This window comes from Scyliorhinus torazame, chromosome 8 (assembly GCF_047496885.1).
Source record: "Scyliorhinus torazame isolate Kashiwa2021f chromosome 8, sScyTor2.1, whole genome shotgun sequence".
In the NCBI taxonomy this organism is placed as follows: domain Eukaryota; kingdom Metazoa; phylum Chordata; class Chondrichthyes; order Carcharhiniformes; family Scyliorhinidae; genus Scyliorhinus; species Scyliorhinus torazame.
This window is the reverse complement of record NC_092714.1, coordinates 45,635,717-45,661,939: the sequence shown is the minus strand read 5'-3', so window position 1 is coordinate 45,661,939 and position 26,223 is coordinate 45,635,717. Positions and strand designations below refer to the sequence as shown.

The following is a 26,223-nucleotide window of genomic DNA, read 5'->3' as shown; positions in this document are numbered from 1 at the left end:
TGGGGGGGGGGGGGGTCCCTTTATATCTGAGTCTCTGGGGGATCCCCCCTGTTTACGGGGTCTCAGGGGGTCCCTTTATTTAGGGTGTCTGGGGGAGTCCCTTTATTTAGGGTGTCCTTGTGGGGGGGGGTCCCTTTAGTTAGGGGATGCCTGTAGGGTTCCTACTATTTAGGGCGTCTCTGAGGGTTTCCTTTTATATAGAGGTTCTCTGTACGGGTTCCCCCTATTTAATGACTCTCTGGGGGTTTCCCTATATTGGGTTTCTGGAGGGGTTTCTTTATTTAGGGGGTCCCTACGGATCCCATTATTTTGGGGGTCTCTGTGTGGGGTCCCTCTATTTAGCGGCCTCGTGGCGGCCTCTCTATTTCAGAGGTTCTGGAGGTTCTCTGTATATAGGGGTACTCTGTGGGAGGTGGGATCTGGTGGGGTTGGGTGGCAGCTCTGTCATTGTGGGCGGTGGGAAGGGTGGCCCTCGGGTGGACTTTGGGCGCAACTCCCTTAAGGGGTTACCCCCTTGGCCCACGGCAAGGTCCGCCATGTCAGGGCCACGCTGTTAAATTACAGTAGTGAACCCCGCCCACGTTAATCCCTGCCCAGTAACTGGAGAATTAGGAAGTCCCAGATAATCTGGTGCCGGGCCCGCCAAGTGGATGCAACTGGGTCATTAGGACCCATTTGCATCCTTGCGCTGGCACGTGGGCGGCGAACCCCAATCCTGCCACCAGTGGGTGGGCCGGAACATCGCAAACGGATTAGTGCCCGACGTCGATCCCGTGGTCACCCTGGACGCCTGATTCTCCGCTGCAGGTGGCGGAGTATCCGGACCCCGATTTAAAGAATACTGCCACCAGCTGTGGTCAGGTAGCTTCACTGCCTCTCCATACCAACATATCAACATACAAAATGCTAGCAGATCTAGGCTATTCAAGCCTACCCTGCAAATCGATAAGGTCATGAATTCTGATTAAAAATTGTGGTTATTGAGTTTTGGGTGGCTTTCTAGTAGGTAAATAATCTAGGTCATTTTATAACCTCCCACTTGTCCTGTGAAAACTGGGTGAATAGGATTAAAATTACTTCCACCTTCCTGCATTAAACGTGACTAAATTTCTTCAATTCATTGTTGGCTGAGAAATGCTTAGGGCCTTTCTGAGGTCATTGAAGGCACAATGTAAATATAAGATCGATTTTTGCATGACCTAAGTGAACGTGTACTTATACACCTATAGTTCGAAACCCGCACGTCGATCTGTTCTGTGAATGCTGCGATTGCTCACTTGTATAGCACACTTTCAGTTCGTCCCTGGCAAATGAAAGAAGAATTACCACTTGTCAAACAAAGAACTACAGACACAGTGGCGGAATTTAATTCAGAGATCACGGGTCCTGATGGCAGAGCTGGAACTGTTCAGGAAATGTCCACCACTGCCATCGGTTGACTCAGTATCAGTTCAGCGTGGGTTAAAAAAGGCCCCCTCTGCCAGCATCCAACTTCAGCCGGCAGGGAGAACAGGTGCCAAGTTTGAATAAAGATTCTTCAGCTGCAGGATCATTTCGATTATTTTTGTGACTCACAGCCTCCATTCCGTTTGACACCTTCCACCCACTGTCCCCCAAATCGTTGACTTGGACCTCCATCATTCACCCTTTCCACCTGGAAATTCATCCTCTTGGATCTTGGACAGTCCTCGCTCCTGACCACCACGCCCGCTCCTCCACTCAAAGATGTCACAGCTGACACGCCGCTGACTGAAATTCTCACACTGAACCCGACATTGGGGAAACTGAGATGTTGCCTGCCCACCCCCCCCCCCCCCCCCCCCCCCCCCCCCCAATCCCGAGTTATTCTCCACACCCGCCTTGTTTTCCACTCAAGCCGGCCCTATTGAATTCCATCAAATGTGTGCGAGTAAGGCAATCCAAATTCATACTGCAGGAATTGGTTGACCTGTGGCATTTGCCACCGTGATACAGTCACGGTCAAGAAATCATCAAGAAAACCTGCCTTTTATTATTCTGCCATGTAGTGACCGAATTGACCTCCATAATCCTGCTGTTACCAAACGTACTTGCATTTTTACAAAATATATATTTTTATTCTCCTTTTTCACATTTTCTCCCAAATTTACACCGACCACCACCAGGGGCTGGTTTAGCACAGTGAGCTAAACAGCTGCTTGTAATGCAGAACAAGTCCAGCAGCGCAGGTTCAATTCCCATGCCAGCCTCCCCGAACAGGCGCCGGAATGTGGCGACTAAGGGCTTTTCACAGTAACTTCATTAAAGCCGACTTGCGACAATAAGCGATTATTATTATAAAAAATAAGCAATAACGAATACAAAGTCAACCCCCATATCAACAACAACAATCCCATCCTCCCACCAAACCCACAAACAGCAGCCTGCATGTTAACATTAACAAAAAGGAATCAGGAATCACCCATAGTCACCATTAACATGTACACTCCCCTTCCCCCGCAACCCTCCCAAACCTCCTCCCTAATGTTCGATGTAATCCAATTCTTGAAAGTGCATAATGAATAATGGCCATGAATTGTAGAACCCCTCCATCCTTCCCCTCAGTTCAAACTTAACCCTCTCAAGAGGTCCCCGGACCTCGACCCCGACCCAGAACGTTCACACACATCATCTACCTCCTCAAAGAGCCGGCTCATCCTCGCCCTTGTGACGTGGGCTCTATATACCACCTTCAGATTTATCAGCTGCAACCTTGTGCACGAGGTGAAGGTGTTCACTTTCCAGTGCACCTTACACCAGAACCCCGCCTCCATACCCTCTCCCAATGTACTTGCATTTTAATATAATGCTCTTTTTAATAACCTTTCTCTTTCCAAAAACATCCTTTGTGCCTCCCCTTGGATTTTCTTTGTTTGTAGCACTCACTGAACATGACCAAACCCAAGCCCCATTTTCCAAATTCTGTATAGTCAGTGTCAAGTACATGATAGACTTTTTGTTGTGTTTGACCCAACGTAAATTGAATGAAGTGCAACACTTCCCCCAATTGAAGGGCACACTGCTAAACAATTATAAAAGTGAAACCTAAAATAAATTAACTCAATATCCTCACTGAAAACGAATACATTTAAAATTTTCAAATGAAAATGAGCACAGTACAAGATTACTTAAAGTAAAATAGCTGCAAGATGCTTGTATATGGAAACCATAAATTAAAAAAATTTACAGTGTTCACTTCGTAAAAAGAACATTCAGAATTTGAGTAGTAATTGCGGTAATGACAGCACTTAAAAAGTGACAATTATAGCACAAAGCAAAATGCCTTTTTGTAAGTTGCCATTATTAAACCTCAAAGCACAAGTATTAGATCATTTGCCTCATTCACATAATTGCATCGCTTATCACCTGCCCCAAAGGAATTTCATTTTAATTCTCATCTAGTTATTTAAAGTTTCATTGGCTGTGTTAATGTTTAAGTACATTTTCAAGTGGCATCTAAGATTTATCAGCAAATTTAAAACTAATGTATACAAATAAATCATTCTCCTACATTTTAATTATGATCCATTCATAACTTTTGGATGCGTTTGTGTTAAATACTGGATTTTAAGCACCGTGTTGTGTGGTTTCACTGTGATCCCACAAGTACACTTCTGCACTGTGATCTGGAAGCTACGTTCTTCTCAATTATTACAGTGTAACTGAGATATACCCTAATAATTAACAAATACCATCCTTTAATATTCTGTTTACTGCATTTAACATTTTCTGGTGCAACCATTATTACACTCACTTCAGAATGAGGGGTATTACTTGCGCAGTTTTACAACAGTTTACTTGCATATTGATATGAAGCACAATAGTTTTGCAAATACTGGGGCGATTCTCCGAGCCCCGCGCTGGGCAGAAGAATCACTGCAACCGCGCCCCGACACCGGCGTTTGATTCTCCGAGGTGCGGAGAATCGGCACCATATGCGCCGTTGCATTTGGCGCGGCGCCGGACGCGGGCCACTGGAATTGGCAGGGCCACCGATTCTCATCGGAGGCCACCCGAGGGGGGGCCTCCGATGGGGTCTGGCCCGCGATCGGGGTCCACCGATCGGCGGGCCGGCCTCTTCACCCCCCCCCGGGCCTACTTCCCTCTGCGGCCGGCCCCTGAACACCGACGCCATGTTGAGTCGGGGCCGGGGCACTAAAGAAGTCCTCCGCGCATGCGTAGGTTGGCGCGGCTCCCATTTGGCGCCGGGAGAGGAGGTTGGAGCGGCATGAACCGCTCCAGCGCCGTGCTAGCTCCCTGTGGGGGACAGAATAGGTCATACCCGGGCCCGGTTCGCACCATCGTGAAACGTGACGCCGTTAACGACAGCGCGAACACTTGGGCTCCATTTGGGAGAATCGCCCCCACTATCTATGATTCCCGACTCCACTCTCTCTCACACACTCGGATCCCCTCTCACACACTTGACTCCCCTTTCTCACACACACCCTACTTTGTCTCTCACACTCACCCCACTTTCCCTCACATACTCACCCCCCTCTCTCTCACACACTCACCCCCCCCTTTCTCCATGAGACCCAAAGAGATAGGAGCAGAATTAGATCATTCGATCCATCAAGTCTGCTCCGCCATTTGATCTTAGCTGATATGTTCCTCATCCCCATTCTTCTGTGTTCTCCCTATAACTCCTGATTCCATTAATAATCAAGAAATCCCCTTATTAATCAAGAACACCAGATTTGTGCTTGAGGTGCTGTCACCTACAGGGCTACAGCCAAAGAGCTGGAAGGTGGAATTAGACAGAATAGTTCTTTCTCAGAACAAAAGAACGAGGAGCAGGAGTAAGCAATTTAGCCTCTCGAGCCTGCTCCACCGTTCAGTATGATCATGGCTGATCTCATCATAGCTACAACTCCACTGTCCTGGCGGTTCTCCGTAACCGTACAAACCATTACCAATTAAAAATCTGTCTAACTCCTCCTTAAATTTACTCACTGTCCCAGCATCCACCGCAATCTGGGGTAACAAATTTGCAACCCTTTGGGAGAAGTGGTTTCCCCATATCTCTGTTTTATATTTGCTACCCCTTATCATGAGATTATGACCTCTCGTTCTAGAATGCAGAATTTTTCAAATTTTGCCCCGTGCTTGTCCTGCCACAGACTCCATGGGAGTCAATTTGGGAACCCCTGATCAAAACCAAAAGAAAGCTTTCTTTAGTTTTAAAAACTAGTTCACAAGGAGAATTGGGTTAAACTCCCTCCCAACAGCATAGTGGACTGTAACGCTTCAAGAAGGCAGCTCGTCACCACCTTCTCTAAGGAAATTAGGGATGGTCAATAATTGCTGGCCTAGCCAGTGGTACCCACATCCCCTGATAGATTGCGGCTTCTATTTTTGGTATAAATGTATTCAATAATCTCCCTCAAGTATGGAATTAAAAGTAAGTTTTCCATTTGATTTAATCACCAGAATAGCTGAAATGGACCATTTTCTCTTTAACCGGGACATTTGCAGAGATAGAGATAAGCAATGTAATGAAATTTGAGGCGTTGGGAGCTGGGAGCCAATGTAGGCCAGAGAGCACAGGGGTGTTGGGTGTGCAGGACTAAGCATGAGTTAGAACATGAAAAACCAAGTGGAATTTCATGAGCTGATACTTATGCAGATGGGAGGGGAAGTATTGGGTTCGGGATAGGTTGACCATTTAACCTGAGACAAAGATAAATTTTATTCGCTCTGGGCTGGATTCTCCGGTCCCCCAGTCACGCCTTTCTCAGCGGTTCATTGTCTGCTGGCAGCGGGATTCTCAGTCCCTGCCACTGTCCGTGTGGGATTTCCCATAGACCACGCCCCACACCACCGGTGACCCACAGGCAGGGCGCTGCTGACAGGGACAGAGAAGCCCAACGGTCGGAGAATTCCAGCCTCAGTTCTTGTAGTTTTGGAATTCCCTTCCCCAGAGTGGAGCTTAGTCGATGAGCTCATTCAAAATTGCGATTAATAGATTTTCGGAATAAGTGGAAACCAAAGAAGAAGGGGTGGGTCTGAGGCAAAGTGCAATTGATCTAAAAGATCAGCCACAATTTGATTGAATGGTGGAGCAGGCTTCAGGGTCTGTATGGTCTGTTCGCACTCCTATTTCTTAAGTTCTTATGGACATGGGTTTCAGCAGTCGATGGCTAAGGCAAGAGGCACATAAAGTTATGGAGGTGGAAGTAACGTTTTTTTGTGATGGAAGATTTTCAAATTGGTTAGGGTCCTTCACAAGCATGCACCAACCAAACCAATTTTCCAATATTTGTTTGGCCGTGAAAATTCAGCGCATTTTGATGCAAATCTAGCTTGAGGTATTCGATGAATTGTCTTTTTTATCCCCGACTGGATGTTGGACAAACAGTCTGAAAACACTGATCGCAAAGGTGGACCGCGAGAGTGGACGGTTAAAGTTGGATCTGCAGTGCGGAGGAAAGAGGTGTTGTGGGTGTTTTTAATTGAGGAGGAGTTGATGGCAGTTTTGGAAAGGACGGTGCATTAAGTGAGGAGATGTGCAATTTATAGCGTCAGCTATCTTGGGGGTCAGGAAGGGAGTGTTTTGCAGTTTAATCGGAAAGGGTTCGTAGGAAAAAGAGTGGGTCTCGTGGAGAAGAGAGCACGAGGGAGAGAGTCAAGAGACAGTTTTAAGGGTGGGGATGGGGGTGAGCCTCTGTAGGTTTGGTTTTATAAACCAGGAGAATGTCATTAATTTGCAAATTCCCATCCAACTGTAGGATGTCCCATAGTATGTGCAAATACAAGTCGGGCTGATAGTATTAAATTTGATTTCTTGCAGTTTATTTGGTTTCTGACTTTGATCCATCCATGTTGTTTATAACTTATCAATGTGCCTAATCAACTGTTAGATATTTCGCATGCATTTGGATTTGGAGGTGCGTACAAAAGTCAGGGATGTTGCAGGAAAAGTTCAAGATCTCCAGCTAGATCCACTTCAGGGCTGCATGTATTGGACAACGGCACAGAGTGTAGAATATGCTCGGATAAATGGTGGTCAACCAGGCGTGTTTGAAGAACTGCCGAATTTCTCTGGTAAACAGGTGAAACGAGACTTCAGACACTATTTGCAGAGTTCAACCCACCACAAGTCTACGTTTGTGCATAAGTGTGTTTCTAAGCATGCTGTTTTTAGGTTTCAGGATTGACTCTGGATTTTGACTGTGGAGTACTCTATTGGCTTACACAGGACAACACTAGACTTGAAATAAATCAGGCAGAGCTTATCAGGAAAGGGTAAGTGAATTAATATAGTCACCAATAATGAGAACAACGCTTGTACCACACTCTGAAGAAATATTTGTGCTTCTGCAGCACCTTTTATAACCTCGGGACATCTCCCTAGGTACTTTACATCTAATCTGCTTTCCTTGAAGTGTAGACTTTGTTGCAATGTAGAAAACATGGCTGCCAATTTGCAAGCAGGAAATGTTCCACAAACAATGTGATAATGATTAATCTGTTCTGGAAATGTTCATTGAAGGATAATTATTGGCTAAGACATTGGGAAAATTCACCTGCTCTTCTTCCAATGGTGGAACGGCACCTTTTATGTTTACCTGAGAGGGTCTCAGCTCAAAGTATTTTCTGAAAGACACCACCTTCAGCACTCCCTCTATACTGGATCGAGCCGTCCGTCTAGAGAGGCACTCCTCATGTCACTGCAACTGCCAGGTTTCCACAGTAAAACCCAGAAGTTGGCAGGTTGCAGTGGGGTAACTGCCCATTTAAGCATGCATCTGCACCAACCCCACCTTCTTGCTTGTATTAAAATTCCCCAAAAAATTTCTGTTCAAGTGCTACACTTTCTAAACTTTAAAATATCTTGAATGATGCCAAAAAAGCAGTTTTCTTTAAGGAAAGTAAGAAATTCACAATGAAGGTGCCACTTTATTAGCTGTAACAATCAGTCACTGCATTAAATTAGATTCAGATCTGGGGATCTAGACTCCAAGAGAGCATGAACATCTCTAATTTCAGTGTATCTCTTACCACATAATTGTAATTATTATTTAAGTAGAGAATGCTGATTACTAGGAGCATTATGTTGAACTAATAGTATTGTTTTATTCCATACTCAGTGTATCAATGGATGTAATTTTTCACTTAATTTTGTTCTTAAAAACCTGTGTTTTCTCATGGCAAAGGAACAGAGGCAGAGTTAAAAGGATCTTATCTTCTGATTCTTTGAAAACGTCACAACATATACTTCAGTACTACTTTGGCAGATTGGTTTGGATAAATGAAAAAGGAGATTTGCAAATTGTAGAAATGGGAAAGAACCAAACTGTTCACCTTTCCCATGGCGTGCCCTTCACAGCATTTACTGTAGTCCATCGGAAACCACTACCAGGTTAGTCACACGACAAAATGATCAATAGTGCTATTCTGTGTGTGTTTGTCCACATCTTAACACAACGTTATTCAAGCCACATGCCTTATTCCTATTATTAGTGAGGCTCCTGCAAGGGCGTGATCTAACGGCCGCCATACGCCCGGCGCAGATCCGTGTGAGCCAGTTGGATTGTGAGAGAGGCCGAAATTGGGTGCCGTTTGGTTTGCGACCTAACGGGCTGTTCCAATTGGCGCGTTCCGGATCCTGCCTAGACGTGACTAGAAACCAATTGTCACTAATTAATGTCAATCTCCATATCGTGAACGGGGCGGACACCCTATCTAACGGCCGCCTCCCGTGATCTAACCAGCTCCCAAGTGAATGGTCACACGTGTGCCTTTTAGCATATCTATTTAAAAACATGAAGCCAGCGCAATGGCTGCTGATGGGATCGGAGGAGGTGAGTAGCCACCGTTGAAGTTGGGCAATCAGCCCGGGCCTCTGGAGATGTTGCCCCTGGGCTGGGGGGGTCAGGGGCTCAGTGCCCGTGGGTCCAACAGGCCTCCCCCAACTGTCGGTCCCACCGAACACTCCAAGCCAGAATCCTGTCCGTGGTAAAATGATGGACGTCACTTTAACTCACTGTGACTGTGCCAGCCTCTGGCTGCACAGCCTCCATCGCTTATAGGGAATTGGCAATGTTATTTACACGAGCATTTCACAACTCTGAAGTGGATTCCCATGCATAGGCGTGCCATGTTGCAGGTGAATATTATTGCCTAGCATCCCAATCAGACCGTGAGACATGGACACTTTGCCTGAACACTGGAGAACACAGAAGCAGCATCCAATAATCAAACCTCAAGAGTGGGGCATCAGCCCGTGGGGATATTCCTGCGACCAGAGGGTGCGTGTGTGGATCAGGGAGGGAACCTGAGTCCGGTCCAAGTAATGTTCTCGGCAGCAGTCTGAATCTGGGGTCCGGTGCCCAGGGGCCTCTGCTGTGGCTGGGGGTGCACGTGCAGGGTGGGGTCCGCCAGCACAGCCGGCTCATTGGATGGCACCCTGTTAGAAGGTGGGGAATGTAAAGGTAGGGGAAGGTCCCGAGGGTCCCGAGGTGAAAGCGGCAAATGATTGTTGGCCTCTCAATCTCTTCTCTTCCTTAGAGATTATGGATGGTATTGTGGACCCTGCAGCAGCTGCCCTAATTATGCTGGTGGCAGGACAGGTGACTAGATGCCAGGGACAGCAGCAGTAGCATAATTGGTGGAGGCTCGAGGCGGCAGCCCATATGCAGTGCACCGCCCCACACGCTGACGACCCGGCCACCTATCAGGCTGGGGAGGGACCCAGATAGGGAGGCCAGTGATGACCCATGGTGTAAAGACTTCCCTGTCGTTGGAGGAGATATGGGACATCATGTGCCGGAGGAAGCTCCATCTCAACAAGGGGGCGTGTGCCATGGCGGTCCACTCCTGGTGGCCGTGAAGCTCACCGCAGCCCTGAACATTTACACTTCGGGTTCATTCCAGGGCTCAAACAAGGACTTGTGTGGCATTTCATAACCTGAGCCCACAACTGCGTCCCTGAAGTCACGGATGACCTGTTTGCCCAGGCAGCTGACTCCATAAACTTTGACCTGGACCACCTATCAGGGTGCCTGAGCAGCAGGATTCTCCGCCATTGCCGAGATGCCCAGATCCAGGAGTAATAGATGGCTCGCATGCTGCCTTACACACCCCGGGTGGACCGGAAGTGCCCTTCATTAACAGGAAGGAGTTCCACTCCCTGAATGTCCAACATGCGACCACCACTTCCGGATAAGGCATGTGTATGCACACTCCCCCCGGAGTGTGCATGAAGGCTACATCCTGGGGCAGTTGGAGATCTCCGGCGTCTTCGAGGGACATCCCAGGATGGCCATTTGGATCTTGGGGAGTAAGGAGTACCATGAGGTCCTGGATAATGACACCAGTACGGAGGCCGGAGATTGATGCGGAGACCCGATATAACGAGGCCCATGTCGCTGCTGAGCTATCATTGAGCGGTGCATAGGACTGCTCCAAATGTGGTTCTGATGCCTTGCCCGCTCTGGTGGTGCACTGCAGTACAACCCCCAGATGATCGCCCACTTCGTGGTGGTCTGCTGTGCCAGTTTGTGGAGGGAACAGCAGGACACAGTGGGGCAATGTTCTGGAGGTGGAGGACAATGGTGCCACATGTCGGCCTCTTCTGAGGAGGAGGACAAGGAAGTGCCGGATCAGGAGGGACTGGCAGACGGGCATTGAGAGGAACCGCAGGAGCAGCCAGAGGATGGAGGATAGGCAGCAGCGATGAGAATTCTGTATGCATGGAGGACCAGTGAGACCCTCATCCTCTCCTGTTTCTCAAATAACTTCTGAAGTGCTTATAAAGTCTTTGGTATTACTTTTAGAGCCCGATCCATCATCAACATTTATATTAATTTTTTTAAGTTTCTTCCAGTGTGCACAGATTTATTTAGTGATTATATTTGTCTTAAATTATGTCTTACTTTCCATTTTAGATGGTTTCTCTACTTTACCAGTTGTAATTCCTAATCCAGTTCCAGCATCTTCATTTAAGATACAAGGGAACTCTTCTGGGATCTGTATTATGTGGGAAAGTGCAGGAAATGTGAACTACGGTGAACTATATTATCGGTTTGAATCACAAGTCCTGATGAAAGCTGAGGTACTTCGCATTTTACATGGATTTCAGTTATATATTAAATTTATTTTTGTTGATGTAAATATTAAATATGTTCCCTGCATGGTATTGTGTTAATATTGTCTAATATGTTAATGTATACCTTAGGCAGATCATTTGCACTATATGGATATTAGTTAGCAGTATTTGATTTTGGAAATGAGAAGGTACACATAAATTTTAATAAATAAAGGTTAGCAATTGACTTTATCTTCAATTATATGGTGGTCAACTTTCAAATATTATATTCATAGAATAGTCGAACTAATGTATATGTATGTATGTAACCGTTCTTAATGCCCATCTTCACCTATCCTCCACTGTCCATGATCCCACGACTGTTGCTGACATAGCTGTGAATGAACAAGAGCTTTTTGCACCTCAATATTGGTGAGACCCAAAGCCATTTTGCTAGATCCCTTCCAAAAACATTTGATTGTTTGGTCCCTATAGAAATATAGCTTCTTTCGCTCTTATTCATCTCGCATCGTTGCCTTTGCCACCGTTCCAACGTCATCATTGCCTACCCCAAGATTTCTATCCTGTGGAATGCCAACTCACCCAGAAATGCACCCTCCTAACAAACCGTGTTAACCTATTTCCCCATCCTTGCTGGTCTCCTATGGCTCCCAGTCTCTCAGTACATTGACCCTTAATACAAAAATTAAAATACTCGGGTTGCTGGAAAGAAATAGACAGAAAACAAAGGAAAGACTGGGCAGTTCTGACAGTATCGTTGGAGGGGGAAAAAATACAATTAATGTTTCAGATTGATGATCTTTCCCAGACCCCAGTGAGTATTTCCAGAATGTTCGATTTGGACTTCAAACTCTTCATCTACCAAGATTTATTGCTCCCTACTTCTGTAATCCTTATTCCTTATTCGCATTCTCATTTACATTAATAATAGTACCATTAAACATTTCAATTCTGATCTACTCTGTGATTCCACCCAAACCTTGCCTTCAATTAGCAGAAGACTGAGCCAGTTGGTCACATTATCGATCCCTAAACACGTTGGGTGGGATTCTCCGACCCCCCGCCGGGTCGGAGAATCGCCAGGGAGCGGCGTGAATCCCGCTCCGACGCTGGCTGCCGAATTCTTCCACGCTGCGCCGTGGCCCCCCCGGCAATTCCCCAGGCCCCGATGGGCCGAGCGGCTGCCCATTTTCGGTCAGTCCCGCCAGCGTGAAATGGACATGGTCCATCCCGGCGAGACCTGGCTTGGAGGGCGGCTAGCGGAGTCCTCGGAGGGCGCGGGGGGGGGGGTCTGGCCCCAGCGGGGGGGGGGGGGGGGGGGCGGGGCCCATGGTGACCTGGCCCACGATCGGGTCCCACCGATCTGCGAGCGGGCCTGCGCCGGCCTCCGTAAGGCTCCGCCATGGCCAGCGCGGAGAGGAAACCGCATGCGCAGGAAACACGCTGGCGGTTCTGCGCATGCTCCAGAATACGCCGGCGGTTCTGCGCATGCACCAAATCGCGCCGGCCTAGCCCCCGGAACTGCGGAGTATTCCGCAACTTCCGGGCGGCCCAAAGCCGGAGTGATTCACGCCGCTCTTGCCGCCAGCGTCAGTCCGTCCCGCCAATTGCCAGAGAATCCTGCCCGTTGCCTTTATGCATTTCTCTTTGCCCTCATAAACTATCCTAAAACCCAATCTGATTTCACTTTTGCCATTCTCTCTTAATTTCTCCCCCACCCCGAAATGGATCAGAATCCCAATCAAGAAACATCCCAAACATAATTTGCTACATTAAAAGCAGGATATAAATGCAATTTGCAAATGCAAAGGGATGCATCAGCTGTAAGAAATTGAAACAAATATATCTTGATCTTTTTAGGACCTCCGCACTCCTCACTATTGTGTAAGTGGACTGGAACCTTTTAAGGAGTTTGATGTGACAGTGAAACCATATACTTATTGGGGAGCTGCAACAGAGACATGCGTCACCCTCTGTTCTCCAGAAGCTGGTATGTTAGCTTGATGTACATTACCGGACTCATTCAGCTCATCCTTTGAACAATTCATTTCATATACATAATATTTAACTATACTGAAATAAGTTTCCCCCATGATAACACGTCTGCAATTTTGAAGAGACACAATACCCTTATTATCTTGTAAGAATTAATGTCATGGAGGACAAGTTAATTGCTGTATATGATTTTAAAACACTCTGACTGCAGATAGTGTAGGAGTGCCTCAAGTTACTTTCATTTATACCTGTGTAAAGGCGGGCAGAACTGTTTTTATCACTGTTAGCCTGTGAACAATATATCTCAAAAACAAATGGGTGGATTGAGGGCATGCCACAAGGAAGGACTGATTAGTTTTTGATGAGGATTTGGGTGTCCTTGAATTTTTTAAAAGATCCTCTACCATAGGGGATAGGGCGAGTTGAACTTTCTCATTACAATGTTTTGGACTATCTTGGCTGCTGTGGTGGAATTTTCACGGCTCCCAAATTAGGAGCAGAGTTTTCAGGTCAGATTGTTGCATGTGGTTTGGCCTGAAGCTTAACTTGCATCTTCTGGGTTCTTTGAGTCCCCCATCACCCTGGGTCCGACCCTTGGAACGGGCAGCATTGCATCTGGGCACCTTGGCACTGCCAGCCTGGTATCCTGGCAGTGCCACCCAGGAACAGGGTGGAAGGCTGGCAGTGCCATGGTGCCCAGGTGCCAGGGGACTGCCAGGGTGCCCAGTGCATGACCACCCAGGGGAACCCGTCCCAGCGAGACCTCCTGTGGTGCCATCATTACTGATCCACAAACAGGTGCCAAACTGTGGTGACCAGGGGATTTTCACAGTAACTTCATTGCAATGTTAATGTAAGCCTACTTGTGACACTATTAAAGATTATTATTATTATTACCAAACGGTTGAGGTCCTGCTGGTGAGGCCGGTGAATTCCGGGCCCAGGGTGAATTGGGCGAGCACAAATTTTAATGAGCCTAATGGCTAATTTCAATATGTGCGCTGATTCTTGCCCAGCGAGCGTCAGATCCCGATCGCAACGCGCTGCGAAATTCCATTGAATCTTGCAAGACATTTCGAGCATTGTGAATCTCGATCCAGGCCAGGCCCCTCATGTGATTCAGTGTCCTCTTCCTGACACCTGAGTTGGCCTTGACGAGGCCGTTGAATTGAGGTTGATGATTTAAAAAAATATATAATCCACTATTTTTATAAAAAGAGTGAATCCATTCCTTGGAAAGGCTATGATTACATCAATTAAATGTACGATTTGTTTACACTTTTCTTCAGAGAAAATTAGATAAACATCCTGAGGTTTGCTGTAGTTTTCTGTAGTTCATTTTAATGAATATGGAATTGTTACAATAATTAATTCTGCAGAAACTGAAGTGCTAATTTGTTTTTAAATGTAAATCATTTTTACGTGGTTTAACGTGATAATTTCAGTGCCATCTGCTCCTGAAAATCCAAGGATTTTTGTGAATTTGAGGAAAGACATCCTGCTGGACACAATGAACATGGATGTGGAATTTAGGTGGAATGAGCCAGCCCAGAAAAATGGTGTTCTCAATGGTTACACTGTATATTACGCTGTGGAAAACTGCTCAGATACCCTGCAGGGTGACACACCAATACATGTGACTGCTAATGTCACTACCTTCAAGCTTATTGATGCTGACCCAGCGAAAACTTATTGTGTCCAGGTATGTGCTCTTGATCATCCATTCTCTACTCATGCAAGTAATGTTTTCGTGTGGATGCTTTTTCTGAAAGTAGCTGTCAGCTTCTTCTCCATAGCAATGTTTCCAAAAACTGTTTGCAACTTTAATTCTCAGAAAATTGTAATGTTGATGCTGTAGAACCAGGTGCTTGCATCAAGGCTGAAAATTAAATTAAGGCTAGTACTAGATCCAAAGAGCAGTTAGATAAAAATAGCAAGCCTGGGGATTGGGAGCAGTTCAGAATTCAGCAAAGAAGGACCAGGAGATTGATTAAGGAGGTAAAATTAGGGTATGAAAGTAGACTGTAAAAGCTTCTATAAGTATGTGAAAAGAAAAAGATTAGCAAAGACAAATGTAGGTCCCTCACAGTCCGAAACAGGAGAATGGATAATGGAGAACAAGGAAATGGCACAGCAATGAAACATCTACTTCAGTTCTGTCTTCACAGAGAAAGACATAAATAACTTTTCAGAAATGCTGGGAAGCGAGGGTCTAGTGAAGATGTGAATTTAAAAAAAAAAGTTTAGAGTACCCAGTTATTATTATTTTTTTTCCAATTAAGGGGCAATTTAGCGTGGCCAATCCACCTAACCTGCACATTTTTGGATTATGGGGGTGAAACCCACGCAGACACGGGGAGAATGTGCAAACTCCACACGGACAGTGACCCAGGGCTGGGATTTGAACGCGGGTCCTCAGCGCTGTAGGCAGCAGTGCTAACCACTGTGCCACGTGCCGCCTGTGAAGATGTGAATTGAAGGAAATTAGAATTAGTAAAAAATAATCCTGGAGAAATTAATGGGACTGGATGAATTCCTGGGTCTGATTATCTACACCCCAGGGTACTAAAGGAGGTGGCTATGGAAATAATGGATGAGTTGGTTGTCATCTTCCAAAATTCTGTAGATTCTGGAGCAGACTCAGCAGACTGGAGAGTGGCAACACTACTGTTTAAAAAAAGAGGGAGGGAGAAAATGAGGAATTATAGACCAGTTAACATCAGTAGGGGAATTGCTGGAATCTACTATAAAGGATGCAGTAACAGCGCAATTTGAAAATCTCAATGGGATTAGACAAAGTCAACATGGATTTATGACCGAGAGATAATGTTTAACAAACTTACTGGAGTTTTCTGAGGACATAACTAGTAGACTAGATAAGGGAGAACCAGTGGATATGGTATATTTAGATTTTTGGAAAGCTTTGGAGAACGTCATGCATAAGAGGTTAGTGTGAAAAATTAAAGCACACAAGATTGCGGGTAATATACTGGTACGGATTGAGAATTGGTTAGCAGACATGGAACAGAAAGTAGGAATAAATGGGTCTTTTTGGAATGGAAACTTGAAAGTCAGATGCAACCCGTGCCTGGATTAGAAAGCCACTGGAAACACACTTGTGAAAATCCAAGCGCCCAATGCACTGCTGGCCTCCCCCATCTATCATGCTAGGGAGATATTAGAAATTTGAGTTCAGAAATGGGGTCAAAAAATGAAGCAGACAATTTAAAGGTTTGAACAGATTGAAGGAAAATGCTGTTAGCCCGAACTGAAAGGGATACACCCATACCTGTCTGAGTCACATACTCCCATTCAGACTTAAACTCGTTAAGGAATGCATAATGTGATTCACCAAAGATCCATTGTCTTTCGTGATGCTCCTGCATGACCAGCCATTAGCCCATTAACAGAGTCTGATGACCTAATGGTCTCTCAATGGAAGGTAGTTGCAGATGAATGGCATAACTCTGGCCTTTTGTGTAAATGGGAATGGGCTATAAGCCTAATAACAAGAATAGATTCAAATTTGACCATTTTGGGTAGAAACTTTGTTTGAAGGGCTGGGTGGAGCTTGGGCAGAGAGAGAAAAATCATTTCGGGGGGGGGGGGGGGGGTGGGAAAGGAGAAGCAGATGGGCAGCCAAGAAGACAGCTCAGGAAACCTGGAAGCAGAAGGCTGTGGAGAGCAGCCAGTCAGGTCACGAAACCTGCTAACTTAAAGATGTAAGCAGCCATGGAACAGGTCATTGGAAACTACCAAAGAGAGAGAGAAAGGATTCTGAAAGAGATGTCCTAACAGAAGAAAGATTGCTTCCTAACTGAAAGTGCTGCCTTTGCCTGGACGTTTAAGTGGAATGAGAGGTGTGTGTCGATGCCAGGTGTTGTTTAATGGCAATTTGTGTGTTAAAATTAAGAAACTGCACATAATCTGTTAGTGTTGGAACTGTGAATTTTGAAAGTTTAAGTATTGTTTTCTTTTCTTTTAATAAAGTTTTGTTTATAAAATAACAAAGCCCAATTTCTTATATTATCACTTCCGGAACAAATCTATCTTTTCTGCACAATCCTAAAACTTAAAAACGTTACGCATCTGGTTCAGTATCTTAACCTTGGTTAAGGGCTGAGCAGGCATCCATAACACGTCTGTGAGTGCATCAGAAAATTGAAACTCTGCTCCCCTGTTTCAAATTCACCTGCAGGTCTGTGTATGGTTAGTTTGGACACACTTTGTTTAGTTCCCAGTGGTCTTGGGCATGCAGTACAAGATTGCCATCATTTGGCACAGAAAGGTATGCATGGGAAATAGGAAAAAAAATATGGGCGTGATTTAACGGGACAGAAACAGAGTTCCGTTTTGGGTGCGTTTAGCAGGGCGTTCGTCGTCGCCTACACGCCGAGAAAGACACCGCTATTTAATGGGACTTTGCCATTGTTTTGGACTCGACAAGGAATGCCCCACCGAGGCTGCACTTGCATCATTTCCTTCATTGACGAGCTCAACTCATCAGTGCAGGAAGAGTATTCACAGATCCGGGTGCCATTTTACAATGCCGCCTCGATATTTCAACCCCCCTCAGCCACCCAACTGTGACTTCTGGACCACCCCTCCATCCGCCCCACACTGCACCCAACTTACCTCTTAGGGGATCCTTGAGTCCTCCTCCTCACTCCACCTCTTAAGGGCGAGGCACCCATCCAGGCCCGATCCCTGGCACATGTAAGTTGGCACCCGGGCAACTTGGCACTGCCAGCCTGGAACCTTGGCAATGCCTTTGCCAGTCTGGCAGTGCCAAGGTGCCTGGGTGTCTAGCGAGAGTGTCAGGGTCCCACCCTGCCCAGAGCCCGACCACCTGGGTGTTTCTAATGGCCTGGGAGACCCCCCAGGTGAAGTTGCGCCTGGTCTACGTTCGTGGAAACCAGTGCTAAATGGCGCAATGGCGAGGTCTCCCAGACGCGGCCGTTAGTTCCCGGGCCCCGGGAGAATATGGCGTAGACATATTTAAATGAGCCTAATAATTCACTTAAATATGTTCATTCGGATCTCGCCCAGTAAGGGCGTAATCCAGATTGCGACATCTCACAAGATCTCATTAAATCCCATGAGGTGTTTCCAGCACCAAGAATTCTCCTCTCGCAAGATTCAACAGCCTCACTATGTCACCAGGTTGGGTGCGACAAGGCACTAAATCACGCTCTATAATATATTGCATTGGGAACTCCTTGCTGAAGTTAGAGTTGAGGAAGTATTATTTGCAATTGACTTTCCTATACCCGGAAATCCCTCATGTTCTCAATGGGGTGCTTGAAGTAGGAAGGGTTTCAGCAGTCTCATTGTCACTGGGATAAAATTCTCCGGAATTATTATTTTTTCAATGAAATGCATTACTTTGATCAAAAATAGCCTTAAAATAGCAGAATGATTGGTTTGAGATTTAAAAAATAGCTGCTTTGTATTTCCACCCTTCTGAATAACTTTTTTTTTAATTGCCTTTTGTAACATGCTACTTTTCCAGGTGGAAGGTTTTACAAATGCTGGATCAGGTAGCAGGACGCATGTTCAAATGGGAAATGCAACAGGTCAGTGAACACATGGGAGTGCAAAACACTGTAATTAGCTTAATTGGTTGAAGCTCTTTGGTATTAATCCTTTGGGTCTAAATCAAGCAATGGAGCTCTTAAATTCAAATTAAATTGAAATAATGGAAATTGCTGAAAACTTGAGAGATAAACAACTTGATTAATGAATTGGATTCTTGACTTGTTTAAGTTTAAAATGGACCTGCTAAAATTAAGTGCATGCTAAGTATTTTTGTTGAGAGTCCAAATGTTTTCCCATTCATTACTGTCAGATCCTTCGCTTTCAAGCTTCACATCAAAGTAGTTTGATTGGCAAAGTATTTGCTGCATATATTGAGAAATAAAAATGAATCATATTATCAACGTGTGTAGCTAATTCAGAATCTTCAGACAAAATTGATTTTTTGTCTAAGTATTAAAGGAGAGATATTTGGGTTGTTGAGGTTGCTATCATATTTTGTGGGTGGGGGGAGGAATTGGAAAAATAATTTGCCTACTCGCCGATGCGTTTTCACCACTGTAAACACTTTTTTCAGATATTATCAGAATTTATAAATGGCCTGAAAATAAACAATAACGCACAATCCTATAAACAGTTACAGGTGCAGTACCATATCTACTGACTGTAAAGGACAGAATGGTCACCCTTTTGGATGTGGACACTCAGAAAACCATACAGAAAATACTAGTCTCTGCCGTTACCCATGTGGGTTACATCCTACAGATACAAAGGATATATTATTTGACAGAAAACCTGATTATGAGCACAGCTTTGGATGGTAAACACAAAATTCGGGTACGGTTTTCTTGTTCAGTGTGCTCCTATTGGAATTTGACTGACGTGCATTTCAAGCTACAAAACCAACTAATTCAAAAATATATGTACTTATTTCTTGAATTCTATTGGCAGCTTATTGAGAGTATTTTGTGCAGTGCTCCTAAAGGAATGACTGTTGACTGGATCGGGCAAAAACTCTATGTGCTGTTGGATAAACAGGAAGATGCAAACAGTTCAATTTATGTACTGGATCTCGAATCGCCAGGAACACAGCTGGAAAAATTGCTGAGCAGCAGCCAAAATATTTACTCAATAGGAATCTATCCAAAGAAAAGGTATTTACATTGGAGATTGGATTGGATTGGATTTGTTTATTGTCACATGTACCGAGGTACAGTGAAAAGTATTTTTCTGCGAGCAGCTCAACAGATCATTAAATACATGGGGAAAAAAGGGAATAAATGAAAATACATAATAGGGCAACACAAGGTATACAATGTAACGACATAAGCACCGGCATCAGGTGAAGCATACATGATGTAGTGTTAATGAGGTCAGTCCATAAGAGGGTCATTTAGGAGTCCGGTAACAGCGGGGAAGAAGCTGTTTGTGAGTCTGTTCGTGCGTGTTCTCAGACTTCTGTATCTCCTGACCGATGGAAGAAGTTGGAAGAGTAAGCCGGGTGGGAGGGGCTTTTGATTATGCTGCCTGCTTTCCCCAGGCAGCGGGAGGTGTAAATGGAGTCAATGGATGGGAGGAAGGTTCGTGTGATGGACTGGGCGGTGTTCACGACTCTCTGAAGTTTCTTGCGGCCCTGGGCCGAGCAGTTGCCATACCAGGCTGTGATGCAGCCAGATAGGATGCTTTCTATGGTGCATCTGTAAAGGTTGGTAAGGGTTAATGTGGACATGCCGAATTTCCTTAGTTTCCTGAGGAAGTATAGGCGCTATTGTGCTTTCTTGGTGGTAGCGTCGATGTGGGTGGACCAGGACAGATTTTTGGAGATGTGCACCCCTAGGAATTTGAAACTGCTAACCATCTCCACCTCGGCCCCGTTGATGCTTACAGGGCTGACAGGGATATAAAGAGTGTACATTTGTAGATTAAATGGAATACTCCTTTTAGACTGAAAAATTATGATTGTTTCTCCTCTTTTTCCACCCCCACCTCACTAGTCTCCTGTTTTGGACTCAGTCAATGCCTGGAGATATAGGTTTAGTGTCCTACAGTTTAACTGAGAGGTTGCCTAGAACTCTCATTGTGCAGCATTTGGAAGTCGATCACTCTTCTCCTGAAGTAACTGACTGCAACTGCACGGCAGCCAAGCTTCAGTTAGATGGAAATTTAGCGGTTGATACTACAGATTCTGAGCCTGAGAGGCTGTTTTTCACCAGCCACGATCATGAAATCTGGGCCTCTGATCTAAATGGCTGCACATGCTGGAAGAAAATTAATTCTACTGGAGCTCCAGGTATGTATCATGGAACAATTGTTCTTGTATCTGAAAAAGGCCCTGCTGCAAAACAGGAAAGGTTGTCACTCATTCGGTATGTTGTTGCTGAAGTGAGGGGATAAGATGTTAGAAATTTCAAAAATATGAACAAACCAGTTTATACGCTGGGGGGGGAAATTGGATTTTTAAAAAAAAACTGGTTTGGCATGAAATTGGCAGCCGATTATGTACCTGAGGCTGGGGATCCCAAGGCTCCTCTCAAATTGAGCCTCGGGTGTCAGCTCTGGAATTTCGGCAGGCTGCAGATGCCGATTGGGTGCACTGATGCAGCTTGTTGGTCCAGCACATCAAAAAAAATAGGTGAGCTCGGATGCAGAAATTGGTCCAAAGGTAAATCCAGGTAGGGGATAGGTGAGGCGAAGGGGAAAGGACAAGTGCAAGCCAACAGTGGCCCTGCTTCTCTTGGTTCCACATCAGGCAAAGTGGAAATTTATCTCTTTGGCTTCCAACAGTCCCTATAAAAGCCATTGGTTGGATCACCCTCCTCCCAGGAAAAATTCTTCAGTCTTCTTTGGCGATCACTCGCTAACAAGTATGCTTGTCCACCTAAGAAACTCTGTGTCACTCCTCATGAGTTCTGTAGGTCCTCGAGTGCCTGATGAGCCTGATCCTGGAGCCGCATTTTCGACTGCACGCCTAGTAGGTGTTCCTGGGGGGTGGGATTGGTTCTTGGACTCGAGATCACTGTATTCTTTTCTCAAGCTTTTCTTCTGGACCTCCTCTTGCCATCAGGTGTTCTCGAAGAATTGTGTCCCTTCAATCAGTAGGTTCCTCCAAGTCAGGTCTCTTCTGAGCAAGTGTCTCCCAGCATTGATGTCTATATTGCATTTCTTGAGGAAAGCCTTCAGAGTGTCTTTTGAAGCGCTTCCTTTGGGCACGATTCAACTAATAGGAAACAAAGTCCCATAGCTGGTGTGTTTAGCTGCGTGTTTCCTGACGTTCACAATGCCGAGAAACACATGGCTCATACAATGTGACTCACTTTGTATAACGCGTCTTTGCGGGGAATGTGCAGCCGAGGCTGCTGCACATAGTCCCGTTTTGCACACTCAGGATCTCTGCTCACCGGAACTCCCCAGTGTAGCGAGAGATCGGGATGCCATTTTTAAATGGAGTCCCGATCTACGAGGCCCCCCGAAGCGACCCCGACCCCCCCAGCCCAAACACACTATAGGATGGTCCCCATCCCCACAGGGCATCCCTGGCCCGATCGTACATGTACAGAAATGCCAGCTTTGCACCTTGGCAGTGCCAACCAAGCACCCAGTTGGCAGTACCAGGGTACCAATGTGCCCAGGTGGCACCAGCAGTGCCAACCACCCTTCCCAAAGGGACTGCAGCTAGTGGCCTCCAATCCCCTGGGAGTACCGTTCCATCTCATCCCTGTTTGGGGAGACCAGTACCAAACGGCGCTCGCCCGAGGTTTCCGAGGCAAAGGGGATGAATCCCAAAGCCTCGGGTACCGTGGGAATCTGCACATTAAATTGAGACTTTCTGTCTCGCTTTAATATGCAGATTTATTAAAAAGTGATCCCACCCACAATTGCGGGATTTATATCGCAACGCCTCGCGAGATCGCCTTAGATCTCATGAGGGTATAAGAGCTGTGTAGATCCTAGGAGCGGAGTCTCCCGGCTTTTATCAGCGCCGTTGCACTGCGGCGAGCTGTATTCGGCGCAGCATGGCTGTTGGATCACACCCTTGTCTTCCTCTTGTTCGGGAGACTTCCTTGAGGTGGGTGAAGTTTTGTTTTGGCAGTTGGTACTGTTCAGTTTTTGTCCAATTTGGGATTAGATCCTGAAATTGGCATTATTGTTACCCATTGCCTTATTCAAGAAATTTAATGCTTGTTTCAGGCAAGTGCCCACTAAATGGTCCAATCCAAAATAGATTAAATTTCTTAAACTTCAGCCTTTTGGGGAATGTTTGGTATTCTGGGTAGAATTAAGGTTAGGTATGTTATGGCCCCAAATACAATACCTGAAAGGGAGGTGCAAACAAATGTATTTGTAACATTGGGAGGGGTATATACATCGAAAATAAAACATTTGGAGAGCTATGGGAAAAGAACAAGGGAATAGACTAATTGGATAACTCTTTCAAAGAGTTAGCATAGAAACTATTGGCCAAATGGCTGCCCTCTGTGTTCTGTCACTCTGATTATATGAGCATTCTTCACAGATTTTGGTGCAACTTCACTGACAGTGGATTCAAATGCAATTTATTGGATAACACGAGATGGAGATCAATCTACGGTTTATATGGCCGATAAATACTCAGGGAATGTTATATCTGAATATCAAGATTTATCTCTAGTTGCAGTGATGGCATTTAGTGAAATGTCACAGCCATATCCAGGTAAAGGATCAGCAATGGGAACAGCTAACCCTTAAGTTATATTTTGAATATACAGGATATGTTGACTGTAATTATAAAACTCGCTCAACATGTTTATCTGGCAGGGGATTGATTATAAGGAATGTCTTAATTTCTTATCAGGGGTGATTTTCCAGCCATTCTGACTCATGGGATCGGCTAGTCCCGCCGACAGTGAATCCCCGCCACTGAATAATGAAGTACCCTTATACTTAGTAATTTATTTTGTGCAATTGCTTCCCTTTCAATATCCCATGACTTATATTTGGAATGCATCTTGCTTATTTGGGGACTGGGTGTTACAGTCAATGTGTTGTCACATTTACAACATTACCATTCTGGCTGTAGACATTTCTTGATGCCGGGAAGGGTCCTAAAGGAATACATTTGCTGACCCATGCAACTATGCTGACTTTCTGTTCAAGGACTTACAGATAAATCACAAAATGTTGGCAATGGCACTTTCCTCTGAGAGGGAAAATAAAACCACATTTGAAGCAGTATTTCCTGTCTCCAAAGCAAAGCCATTTATATTATAGCTCTGCCTCTGAAGACAGGGTTACTCCTGGAAGCAGCACTCTTACAAAATGGAATAGCTGTTCTAAAGCTGACAATCTAAACATCTACTTTTCTTCTTAGATCCACAGTGTCTAATGCCAAAGGCCTATACAAGTGCACCAGAAGTAGTGAATAAATCAGATACCAGCCTGGTTATTTACATTCCACCTGTGGAGTTCCCGTCTGCCTGCTCTGAAATTAGCAAACCCACTCCCACTTACATTTTGCATTATGCAGAGTTTCAGGATAATTATGTTCATGTCGACTGCAATCATGGAATTCAGTGTTATAAAACGGTAGGTTATTTAGGGGAGCTAATCCCATTTTGTTGACTTTTTAAATGTTGTTTTTTTAACACATTTGCTTCCATTTAATCCCATCCATATTAAAAGGCAAGGGAATCACGGTCCAAAAGAACAGTGGTGAGGTAATGAGTATATGAAAATGCATGTACCGATCAAGTCACTGGTGAACGTCTAACCTTTCACAGAAAAAGTAAAACCGTTTATTTCAATTATTTCTTAAGAGGACCCTCTCCATCAGGGTCCCATTAAAAAAAAATGTAACTATTTCTAAAATAGTGTTAATGAAACACCATTTTGTTTTTACCATATTGCTGGAGGAATGAGTCTTGCTGACATTAAGCTTGGAACGTTGCTGACTCCTGACTATGCAAAGGAACTAAGTGAAACATCAGTTGATACCACCATAAGCTCTGTGTGCTTTATCTGCGACGAGTGTATGTTCATTCCATTCAGTCATATATTTGGTGTAGCAAATTGGCTGAACTGTACTCACGAGTACACACTTAAAAAGCAGGGTGAAAGAGAAACAAAAAACAAATCCGAGCATTTCAAAATTTGGTCATAATTTTTAAGTGGGTTAATTTTCTTCCAAAGCATTCGGATGATGACTATTCAAAACGTTATTTCACCTTGCAATATACTAAGAACCAAAGTTCTTTTTAAAAAAAAACAGATCGGTACTGTTGTTGAAGCGATGGCACACGTCTCCAGGTCACCGGTCAACTTCCAAAAGCAGGACCTCTTTTATTTGTATTTTCTCTTAAACCAAAAGCGCCAAATACAAAATGGTATGTCAGCTACCCATATAGGTTTGTAGTTAAACCTGTGTATGCATGGCCTCAGCATCTTATTTCAACAGCTACTGAGCGTATCGGGTTAAATTTATCAAAAGAAAAGTTGTACAACTGAAATGATCAGAAGATGTGTGATCACTGGGCCAGTTTTGGTTAAGTTCTAATATGACTTAGCGGGGTTCGTTGGTCTAGTATGATTCTCGTTTTTGTATTCTTTGTTCTTTAGGGTTTTGGTAAAGGTTGGTATCATGACCAGTACAGGCTTGGAAGGCTGAAGGGCCTGTTCCTGTGCTGTATTGTTCTTTGTTCTTTGATTTATATAATGTCAAAAAACCCGGGACTGGATTCTCTGCTCCCCGACGGCGAAATCGCGTTTGGCGAGGGTGCGTAGAATCCCCGATGACACCAACATCGAGGGCAGTGCCTCTTTTGCGATGCTCCAGGAGTATGCCACGCCACATATTTACGCCCTCAGGCCATTGTCTGAGGCCCGCCCCGCGATGCTCCGTCCCCGACCGGCTGAGTTCTCGACGCTGTGGGACTGTCATGGTCCCACCCGTCGTGATCTTAGCGTGGCGACTGCGGATTCAGTCCGGCGCCGCCACAGTCGGGGGAGGGCCGATCCGCGGGCAGGTGGGGCTTCATTCGGGACTAGAGGCACTGTGGGCAGACGTTCCGGGGCGCGCGAGTGGCCAAAGGGGGCTACTATTTTTGCGGTCTCGGTCCGCAGGCTGAGTCCGCCTTGACGCATGGCGCGGCCGCTGCCGTGCGCATGCACGGCCACGAATCCGGCAATCCTCCGGGCCGTATGGGCAGCTAGAACTGGGAGTTCTACGTTGCCTCCCTGCTAGCTCCCAGTAAAACGGTGAATTGGTGGCCGTTTTACGCCAGGAACAGCACCGTTTTCACTCCGGCGTGGGAACTTAGTCTCCCAAACGGAGAATCCAGCCCACGGTGTCTAATTCTGTGCAGGAATCACAAGTACAATTGCTAGGTTTGCAGATTACACCAAATTGGGGTGGGAGGAGAAAGGGGGGATGGTCAACACCGAGGAGGACTGCAACAAATTACAGGAAAACATTAATAAACTTGCAAAATGGTAAAATGATTGGCCAATATAAACACAAAACCTTTAGTCGGAAGAATAGGGAGCTCACTTATTATTTGAAAGGTACAAGCTGAGATGGACTAGAGAAACACGGGGGTCCTGGAATATAAATACACCAGTCACTAAAATTTGCATCAGATGTCAACGAG

The 26,223-nt window shown here is 45.4% G+C and overlaps 1 protein-coding gene across 1 annotated transcript in view; it reads left to right on the top strand.

Annotated features, from left to right (window-relative positions):
* The window catches only part of ros1 (c-ros oncogene 1, receptor tyrosine kinase), a 400,619-nt gene that overhangs the window by 108,753 nt on the left and 265,643 nt on the right, over positions 1 to 26,223 (top strand). The window contains exons 17-28 of the mRNA XM_072513469.1: positions 6,882 to 7,073; positions 7,166 to 7,266; positions 8,178 to 8,383; positions 10,911 to 11,077; positions 12,932 to 13,061; positions 14,512 to 14,768; positions 18,579 to 18,642; positions 19,239 to 19,438; positions 19,553 to 19,755; positions 20,596 to 20,891; positions 23,115 to 23,291; positions 23,949 to 24,163. Coding sequence (XP_072369570.1) covers positions 6,882 to 7,073; positions 7,166 to 7,266; positions 8,178 to 8,383; positions 10,911 to 11,077; positions 12,932 to 13,061; positions 14,512 to 14,768; positions 18,579 to 18,642; positions 19,239 to 19,438; positions 19,553 to 19,755; positions 20,596 to 20,891; positions 23,115 to 23,291; positions 23,949 to 24,163 — 2,208 coding nt within the window. The remainder of the gene's footprint in view (positions 1 to 6,881; positions 7,074 to 7,165; positions 7,267 to 8,177; positions 8,384 to 10,910; positions 11,078 to 12,931; positions 13,062 to 14,511; positions 14,769 to 18,578; positions 18,643 to 19,238; positions 19,439 to 19,552; positions 19,756 to 20,595; positions 20,892 to 23,114; positions 23,292 to 23,948; positions 24,164 to 26,223) is intronic.